Source organism: Geotrypetes seraphini, chromosome 18, assembly GCF_902459505.1.
Source record: "Geotrypetes seraphini chromosome 18, aGeoSer1.1, whole genome shotgun sequence".
Lineage (NCBI taxonomy): Eukaryota > Metazoa > Chordata > Amphibia > Gymnophiona > Dermophiidae > Geotrypetes > Geotrypetes seraphini.
The window spans coordinates 27,427,266-27,452,492 of NC_047101.1; the positions used below are offsets into that span (position 1 = coordinate 27,427,266).

The 25,227-nt window shown below is 40.3% G+C and overlaps 1 protein-coding gene across 5 annotated transcripts in view; it reads left to right on the forward strand.

Annotated features, from left to right (window-relative positions):
• DOCK2 (dedicator of cytokinesis 2) overlaps nt 1–25,227 on the forward strand; it is a 601,528-nt gene that overhangs the window by 326,602 nt on the left and 249,699 nt on the right. For all 5 annotated transcript variants that reach the window (XM_033927247.1, XM_033927252.1, XM_033927251.1 and 2 more), the window contains 4 exons: nt 6,421–6,555; nt 8,938–9,046; nt 10,060–10,130; nt 13,415–13,521. In XM_033927247.1, coding sequence (XP_033783138.1) covers nt 6,421–6,555; nt 8,938–9,046; nt 10,060–10,130; nt 13,415–13,521 — 422 coding nt within the window. The remainder of the gene's footprint in view (nt 1–6,420; nt 6,556–8,937; nt 9,047–10,059; nt 10,131–13,414; nt 13,522–25,227) is intronic.

Here is a 25,227-nt window from a genome sequence, read left to right on the forward strand (position 1 = left end):
CCTAGATTTCAAACGTACGGACTTTAATACAATGGGAAAGTACCTGAAGAAAGAGCTGTTAGGATGGGAGGACATAAGAGAAGTGGAAAGACAGTGGTCTAAGCTGAAAGGAGCGATAAAAATGGCTACGGACCTTTATGTGAAGAAAATCAATAAAAACAAAAGAAAAAGGAAGCCGATATGGTTCTCCAACCTAGTGGCTGAGAAAATAAAGGCGAAAGAGTTGGCGTTCATGAAATATAAAAAAACCCAAGAAGAGGAGAGCAGAAAGAACTACAGGGTGAAACTGAAAGAAGCCAAGAGAGAGATACGTTTGGCGAAGGCACAGGCGGAAGAACAAATGGCTAAAAATGTAAAAAAGGGAGATAAAAATTTTTTCAGATATATTAGTGAAAGGAGGAAGATAAAAAATGGAATTGCTAGGCTAAAAGATGCTGAGAACAAATATGTGGAGAGTGATGAGGAGAAAGCAAATGTGCTAAACAAATACTTCTGTTCTGTGTTCACAGAAGAAAATCCTGGAGAAGGACCGAGATTGTCCGGCAAAGTTACACGAGAAAATGGAGTAGATTCTGCGCCGTTCACGGAGGAGGGTGTTTATGAGCAACTTGAAAAACTGAAGGTGGACAAAGCGATGGGACCAGACGGGATCCATCCCAGGATACTAAGGGAACTCAGAGAGGTTCTGGCGAGTCCTATTAAAGACTTGTTCAACAAATCTCTGGAGACGGGAGTGATTCCTGGGGATTGGAGGAGAGCGGATGTGGTCCCTATTCATAAAAGTGGTCACAGGGATGAAGCAGGAAACTACAGGCCGGTGAGCCTCACTTCAGTTGTTGGAAAAATAATGGAAGTGTTGCTGAAAGAAAGGATAGTGTATTTCCTTGAATCTAATGGGTTACAGGATCCGAGGCAACATGGCTTTACAAAAGGTAAATCGTGCCAAACGAACCTGATTGAATTTTTTGATTGGGGTGACCAGAGAGCTGGATCGAGGACATATGCTAGATGTAATTTATTTGGATTTCAGCAAAGCCTTTGATACAGTTCCTCATAGGAGGCTGTTGAACAAACTTGAAGGGCTAAAGTTAGGACCCAAAGTGGTGAACTGGGTCAGAAACTGGCTGTCGGACAGACGCCAGAGGGTGGTGGTTAATGGAAGTCGCTCGAAGGAAGGAAAGGTGACTAGTGGAGTCCCTCAGGGTTCGGTGCTGGGGCCAATCCTGTTCAATATGTATGTAAGTGACATTGCTGAAGGGTTAGAAGGAAAAGTGTGCCTTTTTGCAGATGATACCAAGATTTGTAACAGAGTAGACACCGAAGAGGGAGTGGAAAATATGAAAAAGGATCTGCAAAAGTTAGAGGAATGGTCTAATGCCTGGCAACTAAAATTCAATGCAAAGAAATGCAGAGTAATGCATTTGGGGATTAATAATAGGAAGGAACCGTATATGCTGGGAGGAGAGAAGCTGATATGCACGGACGGGGAGAGGGACCTCGGGGTGATAGTGTCCGAAGATCTAAAGGCGAAAAAACAGTGTGACAAGGCAGTGGCTGCTGCCAGAAGGATTCTGGGCTGTATAAAGAGAGGCGTAGTCAGTAGAAGAAAGAAGGTGTTGATGCCCCTGTACAGGTCATTGGTGAGGCCCCACTTGGAGTATTGTGTTCAGTTTTGGAGACCGTATCTGGCGAAAGACGTAAGAAGACTTGAGGCGGTCCAGAGGAGGGCGACGAAAATGATAGGAGGCTTGCACCAGAAGACATATGAGGAGAGACTGGAAGCCCTGAATATGTATACCCTAGAGGAAAGGAGAGACAGGGGAGATATGATTCAGACGTTCAAATACTTAAAGGGTATTAACGTAGAACAAAATCTTTTCCAGAGAAAGGAAAATGGTAAAACCAGAGGACATAATTTGAGGTTGAGGGGTGGTAGATTCAGGGGCAATGTTAGGAAATTCTACTTTACGGAGAGGGTGGTGGATGCCTGGAATGCGCTCCCGGGAGAGGTGGTGGAGAGTAAAACTGTGACTGAGTTCAAAGAAGCGTGGGATGAACACAGAAGATTTAGAATCAGAAAATAATATTAAAGATTGAACTAGGCCAGTTACTGGGCAGACTTGTACGGTCTGTGTCTGTGTATGGCCGTTTGGAGGAGGATGGGCAGGGGAGGGCTTCAATGGCTGGGAGGGTGTAGATGGGCTGGAGTAAGTCTTAACAGAGATTTCGGCAGTTGGAACCCAAGCACAGTACCGGGTAAAGCTTTGGATTCTCGCCCAGAAATAGCTAAGAAGAAAAAAAAAAAAAAAATTTTTTTAATTGAATCAGGTTGGGCAGACTGGATGGACCATTCGGGTCTTTATCTGCCGTCATCTACTATGTTACTATGTTACTATGTTACTATGTTATTCAGAAAAGGAAAAAGATGGTTTAGAATTTCTAAAGTTAATAAAAGGACCGAAAATTCCTGAACATATAAAACGAAGTTTAGAAGAACCAATATCCTTAAAAGAATTAGATACAGCATTGAAGTCCCTTAGGGTTGGATCCGCTCCAGGTGGAGATGGTTATACAGTAGAGTTTTATACATCATTTCAAAATATTACAATGCCCTATTTATTAAAATTATATCAGACACAACTAAATAAAGGTTATATCACAGGTACTATGGCTGAATCAATAACTATAGTTTTACCTAAGCCAAATAAAGATCCCACTTTGGTTTCAAATTATAGACCTATTTCTTTAATAAATGTAGATGGAAAAATTTTGACCAAGGCATTAGCATTAAGATTGGCTAAAGCTCTCCCTTTCATTATTGATATGCATCAGACAGGTTTTGTTGCTCAAAGACATTCATCTCATAATACTAGATTGGCACATCACATGTTATATTTGACAAAATCCATTAATGACCCAACATTCTCTATTTCATTAGACGCTGAAAAAGCTTTTGATAGAGTGGAATGGACCTTCATGTTTCAGGCAATGGAATGGTTTGGTATAGGATCCGGTTTTATACAAATAATAAAAGCATTGTATAACTCCCCTGTTGCTAGATTATACATCAATAATAATATTTCAGAAAAATTTATTTTGCAAAGGGGAGTTAGACAAGGATGCCCACTATCTCCACTGCTTTTTGATATCGTTTTAGAACCCTTGTTATTAGCTATAGAACAAACAAGGGAGATATAGGGTATTCCACATTCAGATAGAGAATATAAATTATCAGCATATGCTGATGATATTTTACTTTATTTGAGAAATCCGGAAACAACCATTCCAAATTTGCTTGAATTGATTGAAAAATTTGGAAAATTTTCAGGATATAAAATAAACTGGAATAAATCAGAAGTACTTCCACTCAATGTACATTGTACAAAAAGTCTATTTGATTCATTTTCTTTTATTTGGAAAGAAGAAGGAATAAAATACTTAGGAATTTGGATTACAAAAACTGTAGATGAGACAATGAAAATTAATGAAAAAAATATATTACAAAAAGTGTCAGAAATGTGTGAGCAATGGAATCCTCTGTGCATATCCTGGTGGGGGAGAATACAAACTGTAAAAATGATGATATTACCAGTAGTTTGTTACCAAATGGGTATGATACCAATTTTTTTTCAGGGGTCATTTTATAAAAAACTGTATAAGATGTTAACAAAATTTATTTGGCTTGGAAAAACCCCCAGAATTGCTCTAGTATCATTACAAAGACCAATTGTGGAGGGAGGGGGTAAATTTTCCAAATTTTTATAGGTACCATCAAGCCTATATTATGCGTCAGGGTATGTATTGGATCCTCCCAGAACCCATTGAACATATACCAGATTGGTTCTGGTTAGAATGGAGATTAATGTTTCCTTTACGTCTAAGTCATGTTATCAGTATTCAAATGCCAAGGTTATATAAGGATCACAAAATATTGGTTGATACTTGGAAAACTATAAGATATATAAGTAATCTAACTCCTATTCCAATACTAAATCAACGACTCAAACAATATGGCTCAATCCAAAGATCAAAGTTGGCGGTTTTAAAATTATCTGGAAACATTGGATGATTGCTGGAATTCGGATTTTAGAAGATGTAATAAATAAAGGTAAACTGCTTGAATTTTCACAATTGCAAAATAAATTCGGTTTGAATAAATCACAATATTTCAGATGGATGCAATTGAAGCAGGCCATTCAGGTAGGGTTCCCTGAATGGAAAAATCTTAATAATTATCATAATATAGAATTCTTATGTTTTCAGATAGATTCCATGGGTCACCAGGCCGCAAGGTGGTATAAATTAATATCTGAATTTGTATATAAAAAAGAAAAAAAATGGTCTTAGAGATATTTGGAGCATTGAGATTAAGCATCAGATCAATGCATCTCAATGGCCACGACTTTGGTCTTGGAGGATAAGATGTACACTGTCAGCATCTATGAGACAAACTTGTTTTTTTATTTTACATAGAGCTTTATGGACCTCTACACGTTTACATAGAATTGATAGCTCTAAGTCTAATAGATGGTGGCATTGTCATCTTGAAGCAGGGACATTAGATCATCTTTTATTCTATTGTCCATTCATATTAACATTTTGGAAATCAATTTGGCCCCAAATCAATAGGATGTTAGAAAATCCTGTAGCCTTGACATACGATACAATTCTATTTGGTACTGCAATGAGATCTCAAAGTCAAATTTCATCAAATAACAACAAACTTTTATTTATAATGACTGGAATAGCAGTACAACAAATTACACACAATTGGAAAAATTGTGACAGATTGAACTATAATTTTTGGTGGAACTCAGTTTGCCATATATATAAAATGGAACATACATTTGCAACACAAAAAGGATATATGGATAAATTCAAAAAAATTTGGGGACCATTAACAAAATATTGTAATAATTGAATTTCATTTTCCCATAATAAGAAAATAGTTAAAGAAGAAAGGGAGGGAGGGGATATGGGAGGGGGATTTATACTCTTTATTATAAATTATAAATAAAATATTATTACTAGATGGTATTCTTACATGAAAACAATGTAATAAAGGGAGGGGAAAAAGGTTAATAATTTAAAAAATAATTGATAAAATCATTACAATATATATGTTGTATAACTTTATAAGAAAAATAATTACAGTTATATGATATATAAAATCATAAGAAATATAAGATAAGAAATGTTATGTATAAAATACATTATAGAAATATCAAGTGTATTATTAAGATAATTGTATGAAAATTTATGACACTTGTTGTTAAATGAAAAAAAATCAATAAAAAAAACTTAAAAAAAAAAAAAATTATTGTAAAATTTTGTGTAAGAATCCTTTTTTTCTTGGTATCATTTGATATTAAAATTGTTAAATCTGTATATAAATAATAAAAAATATTAAAAAAGGAATGATAAAGAAGGGGTCACAAACAGAAAGAAGAAGGTTAGCATGCCACTGTACTGGGCCATGGTGCACCCTCACCTGGAGTATTGTGTCCAGCACTGGTCACCGTACATGAAAAAGGACACGGTACTACTCGAAAGTGTCCAGAAAAGAGCGACTAAGATGGTTAAGGGGTTGGAGGAGTTGCCGTACAGCGAAAGATTATAGAAACTGGGCCTCTTCTCCCTCGAACAGAGAAGATTGAGAGGGGACATGATCAAAACATTCAAGGTACTAAAGGGGATAGACTTAGTAGATAAGGACAGGTTGCTCATCCTCTCCAAGGTAGGGAGAACGAGGGCACTCTCTAAAGTTGAAAGGGGAGAGATTTCGTACAAACGTAAGGAAGTTCTTCTTCACCCAGAGAGTGGTAAAAAACTGGAACGCTCTTTCAGAGTCTGTCATAGGGGAAAACACCCTCCAGGGATTCAAGACAAAGTTAGACAAGTTCCTGCTGAACAAGGACGTACACAGGTAGGGCTAGTCTCAGTTAGGGTGCTGGTCTTTGACCACAGGGCCGCCGCGTGAGCGGACTGCTGGGCATGATGATCAAGTTTATTAAAAATTTGTTAAACCGCCAAATCAAAACTTCTTAGCAGCATGGATAGGCTGACTAAATAGGTCATATGGTATTTATCTGCCTTCATTTTTCTGTTCCTATGTTTTTGAGAAGCAATAGTGTTGTGTCAAGTTTTTGCTTCATTTATGATGATTCTTTAAAACTGGGGTTGTTTTTTTGATTATTGTTTTATGATACCATATATGTGGATGCTATTTCATGATATACTGTGTACTTTGTAAGCATCATAAGTCTCAAATCTGTTGGGACCTGCATGCAATGCATTTCTTTTAATAGACTATTTCAAACAGCAGTAGTAGTTCAGATGAGTTCACTGTGAATATGATAACATAAATATAATGTACATCACTAAATTATGTCAAGAAGTGATATTGTTTTTCCTTCTCAGGAAATTGATGTCAGTTTTGAAGAATTATTTGGACACATGTAGCAGAGGGGAGCAGTGTGAACCTATATTACGAACTCTCAAAGCATTGGAGTATGTATTCAAGTTCATTGTGCGGTCCAGAACATTATTTTCACAGTGAGTAACTTTCATAAGAGAGCACACAGCTGAGTATTAGCCTTCCTAAACATTCTTGCAAAGTCAACATGAACAGTCACACATCAATGAGTTCTAAATTCAGTGTGACAATTTGATGAAGATATGCCTCAAAATCCTTGCCCTGGCATGATAATATATCTGTTCTCTCCTCATAATAAATAATAATATGGAACACCTTTATTGAAGGAACCAGCCTTAAAACAAGTGGGCAATACTTTCTGACCCTCTGTGCATTTGCTGTTTAACCACAGAGTGCTGTTGTCTACCATTACGTATAATTTCTGTAGCCCTCTTAGACGTTTGTACTGTTCCATAGAAGCTGAAACTCCTCCTCCCGTAGAAAATGCATCTGTTCCATCAAAATCATTTTGCAGTATTGGTTCGAACCATTGTCTTGGCACCGCTGGATTACTGTAATTCCATTTATGTGACTGATTTTTGGAAAGAAAAATTTGATCACATGTCACCTCTGCTGAGTAAACTACATTGGCTTCTGTTTCAATTGAGAGTTCAATTTAAATATGCCTGTATAGTCTTTAAAATTATACATGGACTATTTGGCCCTGATTCTGCAAAACACGTCTAAAGTTAGGCATCCTTTGTAGAATCACACTCAGCAGAGTTCAGCATTGTTTAGGCTCTAACCTTTTAGGCATTCTTTATAGAATCAGGTTTTAGGTGATATTTAGACATCCAAACAATGTCCTTAATGTTATAATATTTTATTATGTTATTAGAATGGTGATTTTATGCTGTTTTTCATTATAATTGTAATACTAGGAGTTGGATTTGTTTAATGCTTTTATTTATTTCTCTTCCATCAGACAGAGTGACAGAGGGATTCAAACCAGCAACATTAGAGTAGAAGGTTGTAGGTTTAACCAGTGTGCTAAAGAGTGAGCTAGCAAGCTGCATAGCAATTGTAAAACTAGGTCTTATAGGCATTGTAAGGAAGTCTACTTTTGAGCATAGTTTAGGCTTCAGATAGACCTGAGTTCTATGACAGGAACTTAGGCGAAGTTTGGATGTCCTTAATGCGATCTGCTAAAGAATTCTCAGGGTTTTTATTTTTACTTTATTAAGCTCAAAATAAATTTAATAAGCCACCACATAAACAGGGCACATCAGTACAAAGATATTGCATGCAAAACCTTCTAGTTTTCTGGGCAAACAGTAATGATATTTGCTAATTAGTGGAAAAGATCCATTAACTGAAGCACAGCACATGAAAAAAACAGCTTTATGTTTCTTGCTAGAAAGCTATCATTTTTTTCTCACCAAAGGTTGCTCCAATGAGGTCATTCTTGAAACAGGTGGATTCAGCAAATAAAGCACATGACAAAAATATATAGATTGCATACATAACTTCATTTACAAAAGGTTAAAAACAGAAAAAAATAGATACAGACCTTAGCATGGCTTCTACTTCATTGCAAATGGAGGTTTGCAGCTGTACAATGTGAGATCATCTAGGTGCACCTGCACGGTAGAATGCGACAATTAAAATATGTGCTGGGGGAGATGGTTGGGGTTTTGAACCCATGACCTCTGGAAGATGAACACAGGGCTTTTACTTATTGAGCTATAGCAGCTTCCAAGCAGGTGTCTCTGACTGCCCTGTGAGATGATAGCTTAGCAGATCCCTATCACAGCTTAGTAAAAGGGCCTCTTAATTTTCTTTTCCAAGCTGAAAGAGGCTTTTTAGCAATAAGTCTCCTCATTTCTTACCTACCAATAGCCTTATGGAGGTAATTCTATAAAGTAGTGCTTAAGACATATACACAACCTATGGTTATAGTTATTTTTATCTGATATACTGCCTTTCCTCCATTTTCCCTATCTGTCTCAATGGGCTCACAATCTAACTATGGTACCTAAACTAAACTAAAACTTAGTTTTATAGACCAGGTCTTCAACCAAGAGGAGCTTGACTCAGTTAATAATACAAAAAAAGGAAATGTAAGTGGTTAGTTTCCAAAATGTTTGGCAAACTAGAAAGTTTTCAGGGCTTTCCGGAATGAAATGAAAGGCCCTAAACTTCTTAATGCAAGCGATAAATTAGTTTAGTTTAAAGGTTTATTTTTCAGTGAGGTTTAGGTTGGTTGGCACTAATTTGTTATACATGATTGCTGAAAAATTACTCTCCTCGTTTCCTAGTTTTAGGGCATATCAGAAACAGAAGCTCATTCTTTACTATTGAATATGATGATTGACCTTGGGTGACATTGAAAATATTCTTGATTTGTACCTAAAGCAGCTCCATCACACACATGTGTACAATGTGACATATGTAAAGGGATTGGCATGTGTGCCCTAGGTGCTGATGATATACTGCAGTGATCTCAGTCTCTCTCTTTGTAGGCTATATGAAGGCAAAGAGCAGGCAGAGTTCGAAGAATCCATGAGGAGCCTCTTTGAATCCATCAATAACCTGATGAGAAGCCAGCATAAAACTACTATTCTGCTCCAGGTTGGTGTTTACTGTGGTGCTCTAGAGCCAGCAATACTAATTAGGGATGTGCATTCATTCTGCACCAGTGGTAAATATGATAAATTTCAACATGCCTGCTACTGAGCTGAATGCATGGGACCACGAGTTTCCATGAGCCTCTATTCATCCCATCTATAATCATCAATGATTGTTCTGCCCCCATGTTATGTGGGCATTTGCTCAGTTTCTTGTATAGGAGCTAGTTAAGTGTTTGTAATCTATTTATTTAAAAATTTATATACCGCATAAAAATTATGCGGTTTACAAAATTACATGCATACATATTTAAGAAATGCTAAACATGTAATAGATGTAAAAATAATGTGTGCTCTGTGGACTTTGCTTTCCCTGAGAGCTGGGCTGCTTCCACAGAGCATAAGCCTGCCAGTGTTGCCAGTTTGGCGGTTTTCCCACCCAATTAGGTGACTTTTTAAAGCCCTCGGTGAAAATAAAAGGCTTTGGCGGGTGGCAGGTTTTTGGGCAACTTTTTGTCAAATGGACTATTTTGGGATGATTGTTTTTTTAATTGGTTCAGCTGCCAATCACAAACGACCTTAGAACTCTGAGGTCATTTATGAATGGTCCATTGTGCCCTAGGCTGAACCAATGAAATTCCGGCGCCGCAGCAAGAACAGCCGTGGCTGCTGATTGGTCACCCTTGGGGAACTGTAAGAAGATATGTAACAGGCTTGAACTGCATTGAATCCATCTGACTGTAAGTTTGTTTTGCTTCATTTATTAAAGAAACTGTTCAATCAATTCAGAGTCTGGTTGGTGACACCAAGATTACAGAATTAGGGGTTGGCTGAATAGGAACCTCTTACAGCAGCTGCAGAAGTGCAAGTCTTCCAAGGAGAGGGGTAGAGAGGGCAGGCCATAGGAGAACCTCCAACACTGGCATCAATCCACCGCTGGTGACCATAGTTTTTATGTGGGTCAGAAATAGAAAAATTTTCATGATTTACTTAGCCTGTTGGTTTTTTTTGTGTTAGGTTGCAGCTTTAAAATATCTTCCTTCAGTTGTCCATGATGTTCAGATGGTCTTTGATGCCAAGTTACTTAGGTAAGTTCTTAAGTAAAATTCTAATTGCCACAATCTGAATACAGTGCTTCCCTGCGAATTTGCGGTCCGTGAGCAGGAGAGGGCAGCCGGAGTGCCGGTGAGTGAAGGAAATCACTTGCGGTATGCTCCGACCGCCTCTTCCTGTACTAAAGTCGGGCCTCACCAATCAGCAGCTGCTTTGACACAAAGAGGTGGTTGGAGCCAGCTGCCCTCGCCTGTCTCCCCTGCTAAAAAACGTATTCACGGTTTTTCTGTATTCGCGAGGGTTCCTGGAACGGAACCCCCATGAATATCGGGAGAGTACTGTATATAAATCAATTAGCATTGTAAGTCTCAGTGAGATTTGATTCTTGTCTGGCTCCTGCTCCTTAGACTTGGGTTTAGACTTGGAGCATTCTGTGGAGCATCAGTGGAACACTTTTTTGTTTGGTGGGGGGCTCCGCCCCAGACCCCGCCCCATAATAGTACTAATTGTAATACCATGTCATTTTTCATATATACACACAATATAATCTTATTAACAATATATAACAGAACACAGATAACTCCTATGGAAATACGGGGCCACAAACTAAAAGTACTAATATATATAATGTTAGGAAATTCTACTTTACGGAGAGGGTAGTGGATGCCTGGAATGCGCTCCCGAGAGAGGTGGTGGAGAGTAAAACTGTGACTGAGTTCAAAGAAGCGTGGGATGAACACAGAAGATTTAGAATCAGAAAATAATATTAAATATTGAACTAGGCCAGTTACTGGGCAGACTTGCAAGGTCTGTGTCTGTGTATGGCCGTTTGGTGGAGGATGGGCAGAGGAGGGCTTCAATGGCTGGGAGGGTGTAGATGGGCTGGAGTAAGTCTTAACAGAGATTTTGGCAGTTGGAACCCAAGCACAGTACCGGGTAAAGCTTTGGATTCTTGCCCAGAAATAGCTAAGAAGAAAAATTAAAAAAAAATAAAATAAAATAAAAAATTTAAATTGAATCAGGTTGGGCAGACTGGATGGACCATTCGGGTCTTTATCTGCCGTCATCTACTATGTTACTATGTATATAAATGAAACCCTAAGATTCAAGACTCTGCATGCAGTACAACCTCAGAGAAATAGAAACAAATGCATTTCTTCCTTAACAGTGCAAAATATAGACAGCAGATGTAATTTCTCAAAACTGACACAATTCAATCACTAAATTGAAAATAAAATCATTTCCCCTACATTTGTTGTCTGGTGATTTTGGTTTTCAAACCATCTTTCGCAATCTCTGGCTGTACTTCCTTCTGTCTGTGCTCTTAACTGTGTATCCAAGGTCACCTTATCCATTTGCTGGTTTTCTCTCCTTCAATTTCTGCCATACATCCATCTTTGATCCAAGCAAACCGGGGATTTTGAATTACAGTCCACTCGAGGGGGCAATACTTTCAAAATAGAACAAAACACACAAAAAAACCCCTCTCATCAATACTAGGCAAGTTTCTCAAATAATCTCATCAAATAATATTTGCCTTGAACCGCAAGGTAATGGTGGAATAGAAATCTCTAATGTAATGTAATATAATATTTAAAGGCTTTTAAATATTTAAATGTCTCATAAGCTCTTCAGCAAGGCACCACAGCAGCGATACAACAGAAAGCTCCATGTGCCTCTCATTATTGCCCCCTAAATATGATAACCTGAAAATCTTTGGAAACATAATTCTATGACAACTGTTTGGCTTAAAGGGCTAAAGGATGTTGGGTCTCAAGATTTAAGATAAGGAGTGTGTTTCTTATTTAGGTGGCAACATTTCAGCTGTTTTGGCTCATGCCAATTTTCAGCTGAAAATTTAGATACTTAAGCATAAGAAAAGCCATGTAGAGTCAAACAAAGTCCATTCAAACCCAGCATCCTGTCTCTGACAGTGGCTAGTCCAATCTACAAGTACCTAGCAGGTCCTAAAATGTAGATTGATTGCCCATAGTTTCTTTCTATTAACTTATCCTTCTGGACTTGTTTAATTCTCTTTTGAATTCTACTTTGTTGGTCACTTTGATCATATCTTCCGGAAAAAGATTCCATAGCTTAATTATGCACTGCGTAACAAAACTTGCTACAGTTGTTTTCAGTCTACTGATCATTGTTTTATGCAGCATCTTCAGGGCTGGCTCAAAAGGTTGTAGTACTCTGAACCAACTTTTTGCTTTGGTGTCCTCATCTTGAGACTCACATCAGCTCCCTTCCAACCAGCTTCCTCTTTCCTCGCCTATCCAGCCAGATCAACTCCCTTCCAGCCACCTTCTCCCCAATTGCATAAATGTATCAGCCCCTTACCATATGCTTTAGTGATGAAAGTGTGTTGCTCTGCTCTTACTACTATTTATCACTTCTACTGCACTGAAAGGCATATGCAGTGCACAGACAGACATGACATATAAGGGTTGGGGTTGTAGAACCCAAGGTGAGATGAGTTAGGAGTTGAGAGCAGTCTCAAAGAGGTAGGCTTTTAACTTGAAGACTGCCAGAGACGGAGCCCTTAGTAAGGATTTGGGCAGTTTGTTCCAAGCATAAAGCGCAGCAAGATAGAAAGGACGGAGTCTGGAGTTGGAAGAGGAGGAGAATGGCACAGATAGGAGGGACTTACCAACTGAGGGGGGGGAGATAAGTGAGGAGAGATTGGGGAGGGGGCAACCAAGTGAATGCATTTGTAGGTCAGTAAGAGGAGTTTGAATTGTGTTTGAAAAATGGATGAGAAGCCGGTGAAGTCTTAACCTTTAAAGTAACATTAATAAGCGATTTATCAAATTTTATAATAAACTTGAAACTAAATACATATAAAATTTTACTTAAAACAGTGTATCCTATTAAATGAAATCTTAATTGACTGCACTATTTCTTCAACTGCTCACTCTGGGATAACAAGATGGAATGAACAAGAGTGCAATCTGCACTAACAGTCTTGGAGTTTTGAAAATACCCCCTAGGTCTCTTCAAACTAGGAGTGGTTTCCCCTATCCTAGACTGTGCCGGACAGAGGAAAGAAACAAGATATCCAGTAATATGAACATGTCTGAGACAGCAAGCAGGCTAATGGGCTGAAGCACTGACAGTGTCGGGTCTTAGTCAAATAAAGAATCTCTGATCCCAGCTCTGTAGGCTTGTGCACTCTTTTTGTGTATTTGAATATCCCTTTCTTTGTGTTGTCACATGCATAAATGCCATTATTCTAAACATTTATGTGCTTAATTGGTGTACCTGTTATAGAATTACTGCCTATATGTTAATATGTTCATTTGTGTTTCATACACAGTCAACTTCTTTATGAATTTTATACATGCATTCCACCAGACAAGCTACAGAAGCAGAAGGTGCAATCCATGAATGAGATTGTGAGCAGCAAGCTCTTTGTCAAACAAGGTAATGTATACCATTTTGAAGGTTTACAAAACAGGCTTTTCCAGACTATGTTTAGTTGATTCGATTGATTGCCCTGAATATATTTTGTGTACTTGATCATTTATTTTAAGATTTTTGGTATTTTTTAAATATTGTTTATGCTTTGGCTTGGTAAGTATTAATTTTATTCCACACTTTTTGACATGGGGTTGAGTATGAGTTGGTTAAGTTGGTTTTCTGTATAGTTGCAATTAATATGCAAGAGAAAACATAAGAACATAAGCAGTGCCTCTGCTGGGTCAGACCAGACGTCCATCATGCCCAGCAGTCCGCTCATGTGACGGCCCATCAAATCCAGGACCTGTATAGTAATCCTCTATCTATACCCTTCTATCCCCTTTTCCTTCAGGAAATCATCTAATCCCTTCTTGAATCCCAATATCGTACTCTGTCCTATCACACCCTCTGGAAGCGCATTCCAGGTGTCCACCACCCTTTGGGTGAAGAAGAACTTCCTAGCATTGGTTCTGAATCTGTCCCCTTTTAATTTTTCCGAATGCCCTCTCGTTCTTGTAGTTTTTGAAAGTTTGAAGAATCTGTCCCTCTCCACTTTCTCTATGCCCTTCATGATCTTGTAATCTCTATCATGTCCCCTCTAAGTCTCCGCTTTTCCAGGGAAAAGAGCCCCAGTTTCTCTAATTGAATAAAATGGGTCTCCTGAATATCCTAAACCACTACTTATCATTTCTATAGCACTGCTAGACTACATAGCACTATATTAGAACATGCAACACACATACCCTGCTCAGAAGAGCTTGTAATCTGCTTAACAGGAAACATGACAGTAGAGGGCTGTCCAACTATGCCTTCAGTATCCTTACCCTTGATCCTGTATACAGTGGAACAAAATTTTTTTATTTCTTCACTGATGATTATGCAAGATACTGTAGAGATGGTTCCCCCACCAATTCTAACTCCAGCATCAGATAATGTAACAGCCATTAGTTCCTTACCGTGGCGTACCTAGCATATGTGACCCCCCCAATCTGTATGAAAAACATGATTTTTAGTAACAATCCAAACATCGCACACCAAGAGTGTACCTAGGAAAAGGCAGCATCTTACATACTGCAGTGAGCAGTACAACATCAGTGCACCCATTGTAAAACTAAACAAGCCAGATTAGTACAAATCAATCCTGCACTGTCAATGCTAACAGAAAACCATGTCTTTCAAACACAGAAAACACCTTTGCCTAGTATGGAATATGTAATCACAAACTAACCCCTCCCCTTCTACAAAACTGTAGTACAATATTTAGCCACAGTGTTAACAGCTCAGATGTTCATAGAATTCTGAGCATTGGAGCTGTTATCACCATGGCCGGCGCTAAAAAATGTTCTACGGTTTTGTAAAAGGGAGGGATAAAATAGAAATACGTAGACAAAGGTTAAATTGAACCACCAAGAAGCTGGACTCTGCATACAATGCAACACCACAGAAACAGTGACGCATGTCCCCTAATATTGTGCAAAATATAAAGATAGCAGATGTAAATTTTGAAAAAAAAACCAGAAATAGAAACATAATGCCAGATAAAGGCCAAATGGCCCATCTAGTCTGCCCATCCGCAGTAACCATTATCTCTTCCTCTCTCTCTGAGATCATCACTTTACAAATTAACAAATAACAACCCCTCCCCTTTTATGAAGCTGCGTTAGGTTTTTTTATTGCAGGCCGTGGCGGTAAAACTTCTGGTGCTTAAAGAATTTCTATGAGCGTCGGAGCTAATATCGTCACGGCTGGTGATAAAAAGCCTAATGCAGCTTCATAAAAGGGGGCGAAAGGGGATAGGGGGAAATAATTGATCTCTAGCGCTGTTAATAACTAGCTTCTAACCTTGTTAATTCTACTTAATTTGTAACATCTTTTAACCATTGTAAACCGCATAGAACTTCATGGTCCTGCTGTTTATAAACTGTTATTATTATTAATAAATAAAATAATACCATTTTATTGGTCTAATTAATACATTTTTCAATTAGCTTTCAGAGGCCAGAACCTCTTTTCTCAGGTCAGTAAACTATACTGTCAGACCACTACACTTACACCTTCAATCATCATCTGGACCAAAAACAAAATCCAAACCAATATCCAAAATAGTAACCTACACATCACGCAAACGCATCGAGCCCGCCATTTTCTGGTCAAAAGTAGACGAAACAATCCAAGAAGATAACCCCAAAGACTTCATTTCACACTGGGGCTATTTGAGCAATAACATCCTTGATGAACAAGCCCCACTTCGAACCAAAACCAGAACATGCAGACGATCAGACCAATGGTTCGACGAAGAATTACTCCTACTCAAGAGACAATGTAGACGTCTGGAGAGAAAATGGAGAAAAACCAACCAATATCACACAAAAACCGCCTGGAAAAAAATTAACAAACAATACAAACTTCTATTAAAAGAAAAGAGAAAAAAACATTACACCAACCTAATAGGCACGGAAACCCAAGACACCAAAAAACTATTCCAAATTTTAAAAGATCTAACTAACACCATACCCTATTTGACCACTAACAATAAACTCCTCCCCTTCAGCATCCCTCCTAGCTGAACACTTCAAGAATAAAATTACAAAACACCAGAGCTACTCTCATTAGTAACCCAACCCACCTACTCGATAGTCACAATACTCCCCACAGAAAATGAATCTTGTGCTGCAGATAGATCTTGGTCCCAATTCCCTAAGATACATTTGGACCGAATTCAACAAACTCTACAAATAAGTACAGCCAACGCATTATGTGAACTCAACCACTGCCCGCCATATCTACTGTCATCAGTGAGCACTAAGATTCCGTACCTTACTCCTACACTGGATACAAACCATGCTCACAGATGGCATTTTACCCGAATGACCTCAGCGAAATCATCATCACCCCAATCTTAAAAGACCCAAAAGGACCAACAGACCTCTCATCCAACTATAGACCAATAGCTTCAATACCTCTATATATCAAATTAACAGACGGATTAATAGCCAATTCCTCACCAACTATCTCGAGGACCATAACTTACTCCATCCCACGCAATCCGGCTTCAGAACTACCTTCAGCACAGAGACACTACTAGGCTCCCTTATCGACACAGCAAGACAACACCTCAGCATTGGAAAAAAAAATGCTGCTCATACAGTTGGACCTGACGGCGGGCATTTGACCTGGTAGACCATAACATCCTACTGCAAATCTTGGACTCAATAGGCACTCGACAGATAAGTATACTCATGGTTTTGAAGGTTTCTTAAAATCCAGAACATACAAAGTAAAATCAGGCAAAGAAAAATCAAACCTTGGTCCAACCCCTGCGGCGCTTCCACAAGGGTCCCCACTGTCCCCTACTCTCTTCAACCTATATATGGCCTCTCTTGGCGTTTACCTGAACAAACAAGGCCTATCCTCTTATAGCTATGCTGATTGACATCACCATCCTATTCCTTTCGACCAACCAATGCTCTTAATTGTCAGACACACTACACAGAACTCTAGCTACAGTTTACGACTTGGATGGAAGACCACCAAACTGAAACTCAACCCAGACAAAACTAAATTCATCCTCCTAGAAAATAACAAAATCCCAACCATAACCAACTTTAGAAATCAATTCTATCAACTACCCTTTGCAAACCACCCTAAAACTTCTAGGTATGACTATTGACAGAGGCTGCACATGCAACCACAAATTAACAAAACAATACAGAAATCTTTCGCAGTTATGAGAAACCTTAGACAAGTCCGAAATTCTTCAAAAAAAACACAATTTCCGCTCCTAGTACAATCTCTAATCCTAAGTATCCTAGACTATTGCAACATCCATCTACCTCCCCTGCCCTGCAATAATGATTAAACAACTACAGACAATTCAGAATACAGCTCTGAGACTCGTCTATTCATTGAAAAAACATGATCACATTACTGAGGCATTCATCAATTCTCATTGGCTTCCAATCCAGGAAAGAATACAATTTAAATTCTACTGTATACTATTTAAAACTATAAATGGAGACAGCCCAACCTACCTAAACGACCGCCTCATCCAAACCACCTCTACCAGGCATAGAAAAAACACACACCCCATTCATTTACTCCCCCAATCAAAGAAATAAAACGGAAAAAAACTATACAATGGACTACTGGCCACTCAGGCAGCGAAGATAGACAACCAAGTCTCCCAACCTATTGACAACAAACCCCAGACTACAAGATGTTCAGAAAGGAAATAAAAACTATACTCTTCAAGAAATCCCTTAATAAAGCTTAATACCATGATAAAGCTTAACCCCCCTCTTACCATCCCCTCCCTAACCCCAGATCCTACTTTCCCTCTCTTGGAAACCTTCTCTGATCTAACGTTGTAACCCTTCTTCCATAACTCTTTTTGTAATCCGCTTTGAACCGAAAGGTAATGGCGGAATAGAAATCTGTAATGTAATGTAATGTAATTAAGGTGGTCTTTAGGCTCCCTCCACACCATAGGAATTGCAAATGACATGCACGTTTTCTTTCCTTTTGTCTACAATCTTAACCTCTCAACACAATAGCGGCAAACTTTCTTTGGCTCCCATGTCTTATCCTGCTCAACAGGTTTCACTTTAAAATAAGCATAGTAAGCTATTTTCACAAAGTCTGTTATAACCGTTCTTTGCTTAAGCACTGTATAATTTCCACAAATGTAACAGAAAACATTTGGATTGTTCACACACTTGTATGTAGACATTGTAGTACCTGCAATCACAATAGAGAAATAAAATGAGAATAGCACTGGTAATGCAAGCGTCTGAAATAAACAACACTTCCAAAATCACACAATAACAACTAGCAGCAACAGTTGTGCCAGCCTAAAGGCTTACAGGTCCATATTGAGAAATTTCCCTCCAACAATACTCATTACCTACTGGCACAGCAACAAATCTTTGAAGTAAAATTGTGAAAAAATGTATGTGATAGTTTAAGAACAGTTCTGGAATCAGCATAAAAAAGTGAGGTAATATTCAAATATTAGTTTTCAGTCATCCAAAATCATGCAGACTAGTGAATTACCATTTTCTTTGCATACAGTGTGCTTTGTATTTGTGGTTACCATATGTATTATTGTATTATATAAGATTATATTGTGTGTATATGAAAAATGGATGGAAGAAATTGCATTACAATTAGTACTATTATTATGGGGGTGAGGTCTGGGGCGGAGCCTGGGTGGGGTCTGGGGCGGAGCTTGGGTGGGGGTACTTGGTTGATATTTGTTAGACTTAGGGAGTACTTGGCTTGAAAAGGTTGAGAAACACTGGCCTAAAAGTTGAGTCTGCCTTTATATTAATTGTAACTTTTAAAGCACAAAAACCATTGTTCTCTCAGAGCATTGTGTGCGCCTAAGGAAGTAATTAAAGAAGTAGGTGCCTTGATGTCACACAGTGAGAGATTATTTTATATTAGTACCTGGGTACCCAAATGCTATTGTAGAATATTATTGTATCCCTGTATTGGGGCATCTAAACTCTAGGTGCTTGCACTTACAACAGCTTTAGACCTGATATACTGAGGGTGCCTAAATTCATCAGGGTGATGCACAAAAAAGAGATGCTAGGCATGGAGGGAGAATAGGGACATGAGAGATGAGAGGGGAGGGGAAGGGGGAAGAGATGGTGCATGGGAGAAAGCATGTTAGTTGTGAGTAGGGTTGGGTAGAGTTGGATTGGGGGCAGGAAGAAAGGATGTTGCACTCAAGGGGAGGGGCAAGGAGAAAGAGAAAGCATGCAGGAGGCAGAAAGTGGACTCATGGAGAGAGGGAGAGATGTTGGATGGGGAGGGCAGAAAGGAGGGAAGGATAAATATCACAGGGGAAGGGGGAGAGGCAGAGAGTGAAAAGTTGGACTTATGGAGGGAAGAGAAAGGGATGTTGGTTGAGGGAGAGAATGAGGACCAGAGAAGAAGTGTGCAGGAGGCAGAGAGAAAAAAATGTTGGACTGGTGGAGGGAAAAGAGGGAGAAATGGACTGGTGAAGGGAAAGGAGAAATGACTCAAGGAAGGGAGAGATGTCAGATCCAGAGAAGGGTTTAGAAGGAGGAAGAGAGAGAGAAGTCAGACCACTGGGAGGGAGAGGGAATAAGAGACAGATGCCAGACCAGGGAATGGGAGAGAAGGAGGGGGAGAGAGATATTCCAGACTGTGGGAAGGATGTCAAGCAATACTTCTCCAATTTGACATTTTTGCAGCCTTCGACTCAGTGAACCACCACCTAATATTTATTTATTTCAATTTTTATCCCGTTCTCCCAAAAGCTCAAAACGGGTTACAATTTGACATTCACAATCAATTTAAGAACAGAATAGTCATGACAAGAATTAGGTTACATTTAGACAGTTACAGAACTTAACAAAACTGTCAGAAATTGGCATAACAGGCACAGTACTAAAGTGGTTCTCCGATTTCCTACAAAACAAAGACTACATAGCCAAAAAATACAGAGAAACCTCCAACCCCTGGAAGGCCTTCTGTGGCATGCCATAAGGCTCCCCACTCTCCCCCCATCCTATTTAACTTTTTCATGAGTTCTCTTGGAAACATAAAATTTGAAACAAAAGCATGATGTCCTACGCAGATGACATTTTTCTCCTTATTCCTCCTACAACCAACAATCAAATGGACATCACCAACAAAGTCACACTCAATATTGAAAGAATCCAAAACTGGGCAAAAATCAACAACTAAAATTAAACACAACTAAAACCAAAGTTCTGTACTTCCACACGGCCCAACAGACGGCACCAACAAACATTACCCTCCAATCAGGCAAAGCCCTCCCTGTAGATGAATCCTCCAAAATCCTTGGCTGCATTCTAGACTCCACACTTACCATGGAACCTCAAATCTCCAACCTCCGGAAGAAATCCCTCTACACCCTGAGGCTAATCAGACACATCCTGCCAGCGGACCCTTTGGGAGGACTTTCGTGCAGACCAAGATACCAAACTATACCAAAAAACACAGTAAAAGACCCCCCCTACAACAAAATAATCCTCTCCTGACCACAACAATCACCAGTGAAAACACCAAAAGAAACAGAGCTCACTCCACCCAATCCTCCCTTCCCAACTCCACAAAAAAAATAAAGACAATAAAACAGAAACAAATAGTCATAGCCCTACTACTCTTGATCCTAACATTCTAGAAAGCAAAAGGAAACTATAACTCACCAATTCCAGGTATAGTAATAGGCAATAGAAACCACTACCCAGCAGGGAGAAACCATATAAATGTGGTTGACTGCTCCACTTGCATGCACTACAGCATCCCCCAGAACTGGGGGAGAAGACCCACAAATGCCTCCCGAAACCATACCAGGATCAAATCCAATCCCCAAGTAGACACCCTCATCTACCCAAAAATATCACACAACACTAAAACAGAATTACATAAATAAAATGTGCATACATGAACATCAGATCCCTAGGCCCAAAAATTGAGATCATTAAGGACTGGATAGAAATAGAAAAACTAGAATGCCTCTTTCTTACAGAAACATGGCTAACCTCAGACCCAGAATAATGGAAGTTTGCCCATAAGGCAACAAAATACAAGTAGTTTGCAGAGACAAAAAACGAGGAGGACTAGCCATCCTGGCCCAAAATACTCTAAATATAGTACTACAGGACAAAATCTCCACCCCACACATGAATCTACTCGCCTGCCAATTATCGGGCCCCACAATCAAAGGAACCCTAACCTGCCTACTTTGCTACATAACACCAGGAAAATGGAACATAGCAAAATCAGAATTTGAAGAATTTATACTCAGAAACTCCCTCACATCAACATACAACCTAATCCTAGGCGATCTTAACCTACACTTGGAAGACGAATCTTCCAACCAAACAGAGCCTCCTCTCTATCCTCAAAACCCTATCTTACAGAATCCTGGACCTATAAACCACACACGAGAAGGGCTTCATGTCCCAACAACCTACCACACCAGAAATTCACACCACAAACAGAACATGGTCACGCACCTTCAAAATCAACTGGACACAGGGCAAAACCAAGCAAAATAACCAAAACTTAACATAGGAAGCACACAAAGATCGACCCACCTATATTCTGGAACAAAGTAGACACCATGATACAAGATGAAACCCCAAGGACTTCATTAACCACTGGTGCACCCTAAGCACATCCATCCTCGAAGACACTCAGATAAATGGTTTGACAACGAACTACTGCAACTCAAGCGACAATGCAGACGTCTTGAAAGAGAATGGAGAAAAAAACAACCAAGAACACACAAAAACAGCCTGGAGAACACTGAACAAACAATACAAACAAAAGCTAAAAGAAAATCATATTACATCAATCAGATAGGCACAGAAATCCAAGACACCAAAAAACTTTTCAAACTACTAAAGGAACTCACAGACACCAAACCCTACCAGGCCATGCAAAACCACACCTTCCCCAACAGCCAATCAATTGGCTGAATTCTTCAGAAACAAAATCTCAACAGCCAGAAACACCTTCACCAGGACCCCAAACCACCTCGACGAAATCTCGATACTACCTATAGAAAATGAGGCCTACGCAGCAGACAGAAACTGGTCAGACTTCCCAGACACACAATGGCACGACCTAGACAAACTACAAAAATCCACCTCATGCGATTGATTGGTTACATGCTCACAGAGGGCCAATTTCCACAAGAACTCACCAAAATCATCATAACTCTTATTCTGAAAGATCCAAAGGGAGCAACAGATCAACCATCCAATTACAGACCTTATAGCCTCAAAACTGCTATATGTCAAACTAATGGAAGGCCTCATAGCAAAACTTCTCACCGAATACTTAGAAACCCACAACATACTCCACCCCGCACAATCATGCTTCAGAAGCAACTACAGTATAGAAACACTACTGGTCTCTTTCCTAGACACAGCCAAATAACACCTAAGCAAAAGCAAAAAAAAAAAAATGCTACTCATACAACTCAATCTCACAGCGGCATTCGACCTAGTAGATCACGACATCCTACTACAAACACTGGAGGCAATAGGAATCACAGGCAAAGTCTACAGTTGGTTTGAAGGATTTCTCTGCTCAAGAAGATACACAGTAAAAGCAACCAATGAACAATCAGAATCCTGGAATAACTCTTGCGGAGTCCCCCAAGGCTCCCCACTATCGCCAACACTCTTCAACTTTTACATAGCCACACTTGGCACATGCTTAGACAAACTAGGCATAACATCATACAGCTACACAGATGATATCACCAACCTCCTGCCTTTTGACCAAACCACCCCCAACACAACGAACAAACTACACATGGATGAGAGACCACAAATTAAAACTGAACCAAGACAAAACCAAATTCTTCTAGAAAGAAACAAAACACCAACCATAACAACCCTAGAAATAAACTCAGTCACACATCCCTTACAACTCAACCTAAAACTGCTGAGAATAATGATAGACAAAGGCTGCACCATGCAACTTCAAATAAGCAAAACGGTTCAGAAGGCATTCGCAACCATGCACAAATAATTCAACAATGAACAATTCAAACTCGTAGTATAAGCGCTAATCCTAGGACTTCTGGACTACTGTAACATACTTTACCTGTCTTGCCCTGCCAACATGCTAAAACAATTACAAACGGTCCAAAATACAGCCCTAAGACTAATATACTCGCTGAAAAAATATGACCACATTACCTCAGTTTTCCAAGACTCACACTGCCTCCCAGTACAAGCACGCATACAATACTAATTCTTCTGCACTCTATTCAGAGCCCTAAATGGAAATGGACCAAGCTATTTGAATAATTGTCTAATCAGGAAAAACACATCCAGACCAAGGAGAACTCAAGCACACTTTACCCACCCCCAATCAAAGGCATGCAAATCAAAAAAATATATGACGGTCTACTAGCCACCAGAGCAGCAAAAATAGACTGCCACCTCTCAAATCAGCTGACCATGACGCCCAACTACAAAACATTCAGAAAAGAACTGAAAACTATACTATTCAAGAAATTTGTCAAATGAGCTAACCAGTGGCGTACCAAGGGGGGGGGGCGGGGGGGGGCGGTCCGCCCCGGGTACCAAGCCCTGAGGGGGTGCTCCCGGTCCGGTCCAGTTACCCCCCCCTGCGCCGGGTGTCGCGTCTGGAAACAGCCTGCAGCAAGATCGCGATGCCAGAGATCTTTGCCTGCTTCGACTGTTTCCTCCGCCACAGTCCTGCCCCTCCTCTGATGTCAGAGGAGGGGCGGGACCGCGGCGGAGGAAACAGCCGAAGCAGGCAAAGATCTCTGGCATCGCGCGATCTTGTTGCAGGCTGTTTCCCCAGGGCAGTAGCGTACCAAGGGGGGCGAGGGGGAGGTCCATCCCGGGTGCCGCCTTAGGGGGGGGTGCACAGCTGGCCCGGTCCCTATCGCGCTCCTACCCTCCCAGCGAAAGCAGCATCGGCGCCATTATCGAAAAAAGGTAATGGCGCCAGGCCTTGGAGCACCAAGGCAGACCGCTTCTCCCCCCTCCCAGCCGAAACCCCGCTGACCATCCTATCTCTCTCCCCCCCCAAGTGAACCTTTCTGACCCTCCCAGCGAAAGCAGCAAACCTCCCTCCAGTAGCGTCGGCTTTATCCTCCCTCTGCCGCATCACTGATGACGTCATCAGTAACGCGGCAGAGGGAGGAGAAAGCCGCGAAGGAGGTTTGCTGCTCTCGCTGGGAAGGTCGGAAAGGTTCACGGGGGGGGGGGGAGATAGGAGGGTCAGCGGGGGTTCGGCTGGGAGGGGGGAGAAGCGGACTGCCTCGGTGCTCCATTACCTTCTTCGGGCAGCAGCAGCGTTTACAATTCGCTGCTGTTGCCGGCTTCAGGCCTTGTTCTCTGCCGGGTCCTGCCTACTTCCAGTTTTCATGAAGACAGGACCCGACAGAGAGGAAGGCCTGAAGCGGGCAACATCAGTGAATTGTGAATGCTGCTGCTGCCCGATGAAGTTCAGGACATCAGGACATCGGGGAAGGAGCAGGGAGAAATCGGCTGCTGGCTTGGGGGTGAGGGTAGGGAAAGAATCATGGAAGTGGAGAAATCGGCACGATGGCTTTGTGCAGGCTAGGGGGAGAGAGAAAGAAAGGAAAAAATAAAGAGGGGGGGGGCCAGGGGGAGAGAGAAAGAAAGGCAGAAAGAAAGAGGGGGACCAAGGGGAGAGAAAGAAAGGCAGAAATAAAGAGGGGGACCAAGGGGAGAGAAAGAAAGGCAGAAATAAAGAGGGGGTCAAGGGGGAGAGAAAGAAAGGCAGAAAGAAAGAGGAGGGCCAGGGGGAGAGAAAAAGAAAGGCAGAAAGAAAGAGGGGGACCAAGGGGAGAGAAAGAAAGGCAGAAATAAAGAGGGGGGTCAAGGGGGAGAGAAAGAAAGGCAGAAAGAAAGAGGGGGGCCAGGAGGAGAGAGAAAGAAAGGCAGAAATAAAGAGGGGAGCCAGGGGGAGAGAGAAAGAAGAAGGATCAGAAGAAGGACCAGAGACTCATGAAATCACCAGACAAAAAAGTAGGAAAAATGATTTTATTTTCAACTTAGTGATCAAAATGTGTCCGTTTTGAAAATTTATATCTGCTGTCTATATTTTGCACTATGGCCCCCTTTTACTAAACCGCAATAGAGTTTTTTAGCG